General features: G+C 35.6%; 1 protein-coding gene across 4 annotated transcripts in view; it reads left to right on the top strand.

Annotated features, from left to right (window-relative positions):
- The window catches only part of LOC149798134 (coronin-7-like), a 96,299-nt gene that overhangs the window by 59,074 nt on the left and 25,001 nt on the right, over window positions 1–12,224 (top strand). For all 4 annotated transcript variants that reach the window (XM_089963228.1, XM_089963225.1, XM_089963226.1 and 1 more), the window contains exons 18-21: window positions 2,331–2,417; window positions 3,219–3,364; window positions 5,412–5,516; window positions 11,064–11,149. In XM_089963228.1, coding sequence (XP_089819354.1) covers window positions 2,331–2,417; window positions 3,219–3,364; window positions 5,412–5,516; window positions 11,064–11,149 — 424 coding nt within the window. The remainder of the gene's footprint in view (window positions 1–2,330; window positions 2,418–3,218; window positions 3,365–5,411; window positions 5,517–11,063; window positions 11,150–12,224) is intronic.

Genomic DNA, 12,224 nt, shown 5'->3' with positions numbered 1-12,224 from the left:
ATTAAATAAGTTTTGTTTAATAAAATTTGTGGTTTAGCTTTATCATTTAGTTTTGGTTTAAGTGTTGCAATATGCCCATTTGAATTCAAATGTGAAAAAAGTCAATCTACCATGATAGCTATGTCCAAGGGTGTTTTAGTCAGAACTTAATTAAGTTCTGACAAAATGTTATGATCTCCAACTTGCAGAAGTATTTTGTTGTATAGTTATACTCAGTTAAAAGGAGACCTGCTTTGTATTATCACATTAATTACTTCTTTTGTATCAAATCAAATAAGGCGGAGTGGAATAAAAGAAGTTAAAAGGCATTCAAATCCTGCCTTCATAAAAGCTAGCTGGCATTTGTCAGGTAAGCTCATTTCAGTTAATCAGTCAAAACACTATTATAAATATTATTATGTAAGTAATATACTAAAAATACCTGAAATTAGTCTAGTCTACTCATTCACAAATGTGATCAGAGATGCAAGACAACCAAACAAAATGTACACTTGGTGGATAAAAGCATTGTTTCACAGATACAGTTTATTATCGAGAAGCAAGTTCCAGAGTTTGTACTGAACTTAAAATTCCTGAATTGGCACTCAGAGATTTCCATAAGGACGAGAAGTTTTACTAATACTTGCCATAAAATCATGGCATCAGTATTTTACAAATAGAACAATAAAAAATCAAGTTTCAGTGTTGATGGTTATTTCATGAAATTAATGTACAAAAAAGACTCTTGACTTGTTGCAAATCAACAACAACACAAAACAGTGATGTACTATAATACACACTGTTTTTAGATACACATAATGGTTGTTGTAAACGATCTTTCACAGCGACGGTGTCTTGACAAAAAGGTAATTTATACAAAAACACAAGCAGCTTCATGTGAAAGCTCTTTATGGAAATTATTCCCATTGCAATTATAAAATGAGAATTCAGCCATTAAACAACTCTGTTACCACTCATCTCTCTCTCTCCCCCAAATTGTTCTGATGTCCAGTTGGGAGAGCATACCCTTCTTACTTTTCTAGGTCCCTTATCGACTTGTGCCCTTTGTTTATAGGGTGGTCTATGGTTTTCGACCCCATTGTGTATGAGTTACCATGGGAGAGGTGTACAATTATTCAGTAATTGCATTTTATTCATTAAGTTGCTTTGGTCATTACAGTAAATTTCCTTAAGATCGTTTCAATAAAGGCAGCTGAAGATAAATTGGTCCTTGTAAACATTGTTCCATTTATGAACTTCCTCAATGTCATTCTAATTCTTTAATATTTATTACTGAGGAACATAAACCACATTTGTATTATTTTTTTTCTTCAGTAATGAGCATATTGTTGCATTTTTTTGTACTAAGAAGCAGCTTTATAAAAAATATGACTTAGTCAAGATGGTGTAGAATGGTGAATCAATCAAGGCTGGTGTTGTTGTTGTTGTTGTAGGGTTTAACGCCATTTTTCAGCACACGATAGGCTATACATGGCGGCCAGTATTAATGGTGGAGGAAGAACCCGGGAAAACCCCAGAAAGAACCACCGACCCACGATAAGCTACTGGCAAGCTTTCTCACATACCCACATTGGCTGAATCAGAGACTCGAACCCACGCAGACAGAGGTGAGATGGCAGTGATCCGTAACAGAGAGCGCTTTAGACCACTCGGCCACTCGGGGCCCCCAAGGCTGGTGTAAAATCCTGCATATTTTTGTTGATTTGCCATGGTGAAAGCATAGTATATTGCTCATATTGACATCCATATTGACATCCACAACCTATATTAACCTCAGTGTGAAGGAGCGTTACGTCACAAAATAAAAGGCATGCTCATCAGGAATGGGTTCTCTTGTTGTGTCTCTGTATTATCATCTTTACCCATTTAGATAATGAACATTGATGGTCTTGAAAATGTAACAAGCTTTTGGAAAAACCAAATTTTATTTATAAATAAGCGTGCTTTATTTTCTTTTAATATCATGGGAATCTTCCACTTGGGACCATAATTTGGATATTTATTTTTGGTACAAAGTCACATTCAGAGCAATCATGTTTGTTTAAATTAATCACTAACAAAATTTATTGAAGCCAATTTACTGGTATATTATCCCAGATCTGTTCTAGGATGCATGGTTACAAAATTTTTGGCTGATTTTTGCAAATCATCCTGAAAAGTTAATGTGCAAAAATTCTACATCATATTTTTAAGACCATCCTATTTTTTTCATTAAATCCATTTGAGAAAATTCCACCCATTTTTTTCACATGCAAAGGGGAATTTCCTCCCAAAATGTTCTAGGATAGACCCTGAATAACCTAACAACTCTACTGGTTTTTTTTTTTCAGGGTGTGAGGATGCAAAGATTCGTATCTGGTCTGTACCAGAAGAAGGGCTGACTGAGACTCAGACAGAACCAGATTTTTACCTCAGAGGTCTCTGCACATTTCATTTTTTGTTGCTTCTGTCTGTAGTGCAATAAGGTTTTATATATATATATATGTATTCATTCATTTGGTGTTGTTGGAATCATGCATTTTTTCTCCACTTTGCATTGCTTCATACTGAACATGTGTGTCTAAAAATAACAATTGTTTTCAATGGTGCATTTTAAAATAATCCCAAGCATGTATGTGATAACATCAGAATCTTGAAGAGTGTTACAGTTGGTAGCATGTGCAGGCTTCAGAAACAGGCATCTCTTATGAAAGATAAGAACCTATTTTTTCTCCATGCATTGTATAGGAAGAAATAATGGGTTCATTTTCGAATCGCTCCCAGATATAGAATATTTAATATGTAATAAATTATTGATGAGTCAGATTTTAATTATACGTCATCATGTGATATGGCATTATTATATCTTAACAAGGTGTAGAAGTTACTAAGTGAGTGAGTTGGATCACTGACATGTGGTTCCTCAAATGAGATGCACTCAGAATTAGCTTGAACTATAACCTATTCCAGTGCTTTGAGAGCAGAACAAAGTAAACATGCATGTACAAGATGGTACTCTTACTTAATATTAAGATAAAATTTACATGACAACTATGAAAAACTTTCTTCATTCAAACTGGATTATTTTTAAAAATAAGTTTACGTATTTTGCACTGTATATATTTTCCTTGATTCAAAAACAAGGACTAAGGCAAACATGTTACATTTCATAAGAAAATTAACTTTGTTTTTCATGGGTCTGACCTCACATTGATGGCCAATGTAATTTATGTATGCAGGTCACACGGAAAAGATCTACTTTGTGAAGTTCCATCCACTTGCCAAAGATGTCCTACTGTCCACAGCTTACGATATGACTGTAAAGATCTGGGACCTGACAAATGGTGGCTCTCTAAAAATAAACATTGTTTGCCATCCTGACCAAGTAATACATGAGAAGGAAATTTCTCTGTTCTCTCAGCTAATTTATTGATTTGTAAAATCATTTTTGTTCAGGTCACATGAAGGGAGTAAGGACTTGAACAGCTAAATATGAAGATAAAAAGTTACACAAAACTGAAGGTTTCAAACCTGCCATTTATTGGTCATTATTTTTGTCTCTTAACAATGCACATTATTTGACACAACTCAGATAGAATGAAAATGTTATCAAGTTGCAGTTTACGTAGGTAAAGTAAGCATTTAACAGCTTTTGGTGGCAGCAATAATCCAGGCACCTTTGCAACAACTTTTCTTTATAACTGCATCTTGTCAATATAAATAACATCGACATGAATTTGCTTTACGTGTGTGGCACAACAGCATGTCTAATAATTAAGGATTTACCATTTTTATTTTTTAAGTCTAGTGAAGTATGAACTAAATAAATGCTGTGCATTGTGTATAATCTGTGAATTGTAAGCATTTCAAGGGTTTCATACAGGTTAACAGCATGTGTGAAAATGAGAGGAGATTGCCAGGCTTTAGATCTTTATATATAACTGTAACTATACTTCATTTTTTTTTTCAATAATGAGACTAGAGTTCCAGATTTCTATTTGTCCTATTTGACATTCTTTACAAAACATAATTTAGCACTTCTCTATGAATCACCACAAAGTTTCAGCTGATTTTTAAAAAAACCTTTTTGATCAACAAGAATAGCTTCCATTTGTTAGAAAGATCGTTAGCTACAATGCTGAAAATTAACATCTTTAAAACTTATTTAGCAAATGAGCAGAATATGTACTTATATTGCGTTTTTTTTAGGGCACAATGTTATGTAATACATGAAAATATGACTTGTGTAAATGTGAGACTGATCTGTTAATAACTAAGTCAAAGTGACTTTACCAGATCTTTTAAAATGTTAAAATGCAAGTCTGCTTGTTAAAATGTTACTTGATCAGAATATTTGGAAATGTCGAGACTCCACTTTCTTCTCTGCATATTATTTAAAACATTTTATCAATCATGTCTTTTTTTATATTTTAAGTTTATGTTAAATTAAGTATCGTCATTCATAGCATTTTTTTTACACAGTTCACAGGTGCTACAATACAGTCAATGTAAGCAAAGATTAACCTGGAATTTATTTTACCATTATTCTCTACAAATGGTCCAGAAAGTAGTACCAATTAAATGAAATGTGTTTGGTTCACACAGGTTTGAACGAAGAATGTCATAAGGGCCAGACCATTCCGATTGCTTGAAATCATAATCAAAAAAATTAAAATGTAGTTATTGAAATATGAATCTAGTTTAACCATTGTTTTTACCTGTAATCAATTGTTGTGTACTCCATTGAGTCTTATAAGACATGGTTAGGAAAGATTGCATTGAGAGACAGTAACTTTTGAGGGCTGATAATATCACCCATTGCCTGTACCTCTGTCTGTATGTTTTTCTTTGTTTAGTTTCTCATCTTTTGTACGTTTTGTACTTAAGTTTAATTCTTTTAAGTGTGCTTAAGTTTGTATGAATGATATATGTTTTCTCTGCTTTAAAAATATGACAACCCTATGTCATGGGTTTGTTAAAATCTTATAGGGGCTTCCTTTCAGAGCAAAATCAATTATACCACGTAAATATGTACTGGTCCTGAGATGTTTTATGTACTAGCTAAAAAAATAAATAGGCCCTATAAGCAGGTACCAATTATACTCACAAATAAGTCGAGTTGAACTTCAGACCTAAGATTCAACTCTTCTGTTGCATATATACCAGATCAGGGCCTGTGTTGTTTGCAGTTAGACTTGATTTACATGCAAATCACATACCTCACTTTTTATCCTTTTGAGACTCTAGGAACCAGAGAAAATAGCACATTTCTTTAGTTGTTTTCTTTGTTACATTGCCACTTCAGTGAAGGAAATTTGAGGTGACACTCTCTTTATTTTGGCAAAACATGAGTAAATTTTATTCGGTTTTGATTAGATGTAATTAAAAATATATTAGCTGTTTTTATAACCTCTGTTTATTTATTTTAACAGGTGTTTAGTGCTGACTGGAGCCCCAATGGAAAGTACTTGGCCACTGTATGCAAGGATCGCAAGATAAGGGTTTTTGACCCCAGGACCTCAGTACAGTCTCTTAGGGTAAACCAAATTTCTGCTATTAATTAGAGCTATAAATCGATGTACATGTACTATATTGCATAGTAACCATAGTTACCAATGTACCTCTGAAAAACTAAGAAATTAAGAAATGGGAGGACATTGACCTTGGGAAGAGAGAGAGTGGGGAAGGGTAGGTAAATGGTTGAGTACTCATTTTTTAATCGCATATTCTATTGAACTTCTCTGCTTTTTTGTTTGAATTACCTTTATTTGTAAGATGTGTGTGTGTGTGTGTGATTTGGATTTTTAACATAGCTTTAATAATTTTTCAGTCATATCGCTATGATGTCTGCAGTGTGGCACTTTATAGTGATGTCTAGCACTGGGGCATCATGCCACAGACATGTATCATCATGTCCTGACACCAGGCCGACCAGTCCTAACACTATCCTCTCATTGCTGATAGCCTAGCAAGGCAGTGTTAGTACCATTATTATAAGTCTTTGGTATGATTCGGCCTGGGTTCAAACCTGCAACCTTCCACATCTAAGGTAGACACTCTAACCACTAGGTCACCGGAGTGGTCCTTTTTTATCAGATAACAACTCTTTGAAAGATCAATAAAAGCCTTATTTCAGGAGTTTACAAAACACATTACATGGTATACAAGTGAAACATTTTATATTAGATCACTACTTTTGCCATGTGAATGTTGTAGATACATTCTATGATTATTATTGATTCAGAACAAAAAAACTGTTCTTTTTTGTTTTAAAAAGAAAAGTGTGTTTTTAAAAAAAAAACCATCAAATTTCAATTTTTGATTGTTCTGTTGGTAAAATATTTGGGCTGCAATTTTATTGCAAGAAATTGTCAAAATTGTGCACATCTTTAAGCAAATCTTTGAGTAAAAATTTGGGAATTTTAAGTTTACCAAAATCTTTCGATCGCATATGTCTGTAGTGAACCTTAGATATGCAGTTATGCCTTTCATGCACTGGGTACACATTTTGCTTGATGCCCATGCCAGGTACACCATTTTCTTGATTCCCTTACCAGGGACACCTTTTGCTTAATTCCCTTGCCAGGTACACATTTTGCTTCATTCCATACCAGGTACAACTTTTGATCAATTCCTATAATAGGTACACCTTTTGCTCGACTCCCTTACTAAGTAAACCTTTTGCTTAATTCCCTTGCCAGGTGTACCATTTGCATGATTCCCTTGCCAGGTACACCATTTTCTTGATTTCCTTGCAGGTACACCTTTTGCTTAATTCCCTTGCCAGGTACACCTATTGCTTCATTCCCATACCAGGTACACCGCTCTGGTGGCCTTGTGGTTAGTGTGTCCACCTTGAATGTGGGAGGTCGTGGGTTTGATCCCTGGCCAAGTCATACCAAAGACTTGCAAAAATGATACTAACAGCTTCCTTGCTTGGCACTCAGCATTAAGAGATTAGTGTTAGGACTGGTCGGCCTAGTGTCAGGATAATGTGACTAGGTGGGACATCATGCTACATGTCTGCGACATGATGCCCCAGTGCTAGACATCATTGTAAACTGTCACACTCCAGACATTGTAGTGATATGACTGAAAATTTTTTAAAGCTATGTTAAAAATCCAAAAAAACACACACCCATACCAGGTACAACTTTTGCTCAATTACCTTAATAGGTACAACTTTTGCTTGACTCCCTTACCAAGTAAATGTTTTGCTTGATTCCCTTGCCAGGTGTACCGTTTGCTTGATTCCCTTGCCAGATACACCTTTTGCTTGATTTCCTTGCCAGGTACACCTTTTGCTTGATTCCCTTGCCATGTACACCTTTTGTTGATTTCCTTGCCATGTACACCTTTTGCTTGATTTCCTTACCAGCTACACCTTTTGCTTGATTTCCTTGCCATGTACACCTTTTGCTTGATTTCCTTGCCAGCTACACCTTTTGTTGATTTCCTTGCCATGTACAGCTTTTGCTTGATTTCCTTGCCAGCTACACCTTTTGTTGATTTCCTTGCCATGTACACCTTTTGTTGATTTCCTTGCCATGTACACCTTTTGCTTGATTTCCTTGACAGCTACACTTTTTGTTGATTTCCTTGCCATGTACACCTTTTGCTTGATTTCCTTGCCATGTACACCTTTTGCTTGATTTCCTTGCCAGCTACACCTTTTGTTGATTTCCTTGCCATGTACACCTTTTGCTTGATTCCCTTGCCAGCTACACCTTTTGCTTGATTTCCTTGCCAGCTACACCTTTTGCTTGATTTCCTTGCCAGGTACACCTTTTGCTTGATTTCCTTGCCATGTACACCTTTTGCTTGATTTCCTTGCCAGCTACACTTTTTGTTGATTTCCTTGCCATGTACACCTTTTGCTTGATTTCCTTGCCATGTACACCTTTTGCTTGATTTCCCTTGCCATGTACAACTTTTGCTTGATTTCCTTGCCAGGTACACCTTTTGTTGATTTCCTTGCCAGGTACACCTTTTGCTTGATTTCCTTGCCATGTACACCTTTTGCTTGATTTCCTTGCCAGCTACACCTTTTGTTGATTTCCTTGCCATGTACACCTTTTTCTTGATTTCCTTGACAGCTACACTTTTTGTTGATTTCCTTGCCAGGTACACCTTTTGCTTGATTTCCTTGCTATGTACACCTTTTGCTTGATTTCCTTGCCAGCTACACCTTTTGTTGATTTCCTTGCCATGTACACCTTTTGCTTGATTCCCTTGCCAGCTACACCTTTTGCTTGATTTCCTTGCCAGCTACACCTTTTGCTTGATTTCCTTGCCAGGTACACCTTTTGCTTGATTTCCTTGCCATGTACACCTTTTGCTTGATTTCCTTGCCAGCTACACCTTTTGTTGATTTCCTTGCCATGTACACCTTTTGCTTGATTTCCTTGCCATGTACACCTTTTGCTTGATTTCCTTGCCATGTACAACTTTTGCTTGATTTCCTTGCCAGCTACACCTTTTGTTGATTTCCTTGCCAGGTACACCTTTTGCTTGATTTCCTTGCCATGTACACCTTTTGCTTGATTTCCTTGCCAGGTACACCTTTTGCTTGATTTCCTTGCCATGTACACCTTTTGCTTGATTTCCTTGCCAGCTACACCTTTTGTTGATTTCCTTGCCATGTACAGCTTTTGCTTGATTTCCTTGCCAGCTACACCTTTTGTTGATTTCCTTGCCATGTACACCTTTTGTTGATTTCCTTGCCATGTACACCTTTTGCTTGATTTCCTTGACAGCTACACTTTTTGTTGATTTCCTTGCCAGGTACACCTTTTGCTTGATTTCCTTGCTATGTACACCTTTTGCTTGATTTCCTTGCCAGCTACACCTTTTGTTGATTTCCTTGCCATGTACACCTTTTGCTTGATTCCCTTGCCAGCTACACCTTTTGCTTGATTTCCTTGCCAGCTACACCTTTTGCTTGATTTCCTTGCCAGGTACACCTTTTGCTTGATTTCCTTGCCATGTACACCTTTTGCTTGATTTCCTTGCCAGGTACACCTTTTGCTTGATTTCCTTGCCAGCTACACCTTTTGTTGATTTCCTTGCCATGTACACCTTTTGCTTGATTTCCTTGCCATGTACAACTTTTGCTTGATTTCCTTGCCAGCTACACCTTTTGTTGATTTCCTTGCCAGGTACACCTTTTGCTTGATTTCCTTGCCATGTACACCTTTTGCTTGATTTCCTTGCCAGCTACACCTTTTGTTGATTTCCTTGCCAGGTACACTTTTTGTTGATTTCCTTGCCAGGTGTACATTTTGTTTGATTCCCTTGCTATCCTTGATCACATTTTTAAATGATTAGGATAAACCACTGATTAATGCTAGATACAATAATGATGCTACTTACATACTAATACCTAAATAGTGTTTGATTGGTTAACTGAAATGGAACTGTGTGTTTCCTCTACATTTATGTGTCTGACTTTAATATAAAACTTTTACAGTACTGTGAATGCCATCATTGACACCAGAAAATTTTTTCTGTGAATTCTGTATTTTTCATGAAGTATGATTTTTTGTGGATTTTGTAGTTACTGCAAACTGTTATTTTAAAACACAACAAAAAAATAATCATTCAGCGGAAATAATAAAACTGCCATCCATACTCCATGAAATTGAAGCCCATCAAACAATAGTAATTTGGAGGAACTAATAAATCTGCCATCTACAATCCATGAATTTAAAACCCAATGAGGTATGTCATTAAGATTCTCAGCAAGCAAATTGGATTAAACTAATGTCTTGCTGAGAAGGCTGGGAAGCGGCATGCTGTATTGCCAAGGTAGCCTGTAGGGACACTCATCTCATGATCTTGAATGCTCTAATGACCCTCTTGTAACCTGTATTTGATAAGAAGTCAGATATATGTGACCTTCATCTCTTAAACCCCAACTAATCGACAGAAAGACCACAAGTAATTGTCAGCAATAAAAACAATCTTTTCTTGACCAGGCAAATTATACTAGAAATGACTAGTGGTGTGAACACCTTTTGAAGCTCTACAACCAGAGATCACAATCTGCACAGATGACAGCTGCCTGACTTTGTCAGTAACAAGTGGATACTGCAAGAGAAGGGTCTTCACATCCAGGAGATTCTCGGGTGGAATGCATCACAAGGAAGACTGTTTTTGTCATGCCAGTCAATTCAGTTAAAGTGGACTGTATCAAACAAGGGTGGATGAAATCACCAGAATTTTACATTGTGGTTTGGGAATGCCATCCTTAGTGTGATCTATATCATTTTAGTATATCAATCCAGTACATACTGGGTAGGCTTAATGTCCTAGCCGATTCATTATCAAGGGGAGACAACTGTTTCATATACACCTCTCTCTCGATAACTCATGCACAATGGGGTCCACAAACATAGACCACACTATAAGTGAGGGCATGAGTTTCCGATGGAATATATTGAAATAAATATTGAAAAACTCCACTTAGACATCAAGAAAACTGCAGGGCAGAGGTTTAGGGAACTGGGCTGTTTAATGACTGAATCCTTGTTTTTCAATCATGTTGCTAATAATTGTTAATAACGTGCTTTTTCGAATGAAGTTGCTCATTATTCTGTTTAAATAACATTTATTTTCAAAATGTCGAACATGTGAAAGATTTTTCCAGCTGGTTTCAGCAACCATCATGGATATGCAAAAACATCTGTGTATTATGTCACTGCTTTTTGTTTTGTTGATTAGTCTGGTTCCTGGAGTGGTATAATATAATGCCAAGCTGGGAGTCAGCATAGCAGAGAACTGGACTAACTGTTAATACACCACCAAACAAGATTCCTTTTTTTTCACAAACTAGAGATAATTATTTTGTGAGAAAATTGTCTCTGTCGAAACTAAACTTTTGTAATCAATTAGTACAGTATTGCTGTGATTTCATTGGAAGTATTAGTAAAACTAATAATCATCCTATACAAAAATCCTTTCTTTCACAGATATATACACTAAAAAATATACTCAAATTCACACATACGTTTATCTTTCGTAAATCCATAGTTTACTTACGTGGTTATTATCTCAATTTTGAAGCATTTTTTTTGTCTTGATAGGAAGGACCTGGACCTGAAGGGAGTCGAGGAGCTAGAATCGTCTGGGTTTTGGATGGACAGTTTCTTTTTGTTTCTGGATTTTCAAGGTAAGTTTTTTTTTTTTAATTGTAGGTACTATTATGTGTGCCAGTCTCTATATATTATGTGTGCCAGTCTCTATATATTATGTGTGCCAGTCTCTATAATGCACTTGGAATTTCAGCTTTATGTAATGACCTGGAAATTATTTCTTTAGTCCAGACTCGGCTAGTAGATGATTGGTAGTATTGTGATTTTTTTGTGAAGGCAACAGCTTGCATTGGTAACTTTAAACTAGACTCTCATTTTCGGATGGTAAATCTACCATACGATTATAACTGTAAGAGCACAACTTTAGTCGTATTGTCTGTTAATTCCACAGAAATTTGATGAATATGCCAAACCAATTAACAAATTGTAATTGCATGAAAGTCTTAATTAGTGTAACATTCTTATCATGTTTTTCTTCATCTCAATAGTTTGCATATGCATTTATTTTCTTCTTCACAAAGCAATATATATAATGCATAGAACATTGGTTATAACACTTTGAACATCTACATAATGTATAAAATGCATGATAGAGTAGTCTTCAGTTCTGATATTGATTTTTCATGTATGATAAAGTAGTCTTCAGTTCTGATATTGATTTTTCATGTATGATAGAGTAGTCTTCCATTCTGATATTGATTTTTTATGCATGATAGAGTAGTCTTCAGTTCTGATATTGATTTTTCATGCATGATAGAGTAGTCTTCTGATATTGATTTTGCTAGGAAAGGTAGGAGAATTGATAATCTTGGTCTGATGTTCTGATGTTGAATTTTCATGCATGATAGAGTAGTCTTCGGTTCTGATATTGATTTTTCATGTATGATAGAGTAGTCTTCAGTTCTGCTGTTGATTTTTCATGTATGGTAGAGTACTCTTCGGTTTTGATACTGATTTTTGATGTATGATAGAGTAGTCTTCAGTTCTGATATTGATTTTTCATGCATGATAAAGTAGTCTTCAGTTCTGATATTGATTTTATATGTATGATAGAGTAGTCTTCCATTCTGATATTGATTTTTCATGTATGATAGAGTACTCTTCAGTTCTGATATTGATTTTTCATGTATGATAGAGTAGTCTTCAGTTCTG

Source organism: Sinohyriopsis cumingii, chromosome 6 (assembly GCF_028554795.1).
Source record: "Sinohyriopsis cumingii isolate HCF-2022 chromosome 6, ASM2855479v2, whole genome shotgun sequence".
NCBI classification, from domain to species: Eukaryota; Metazoa; Mollusca; class Bivalvia; order Unionida; family Unionidae; genus Sinohyriopsis; species Sinohyriopsis cumingii.
This window is presented reverse-complemented; position numbering and strand designations above follow the sequence as displayed.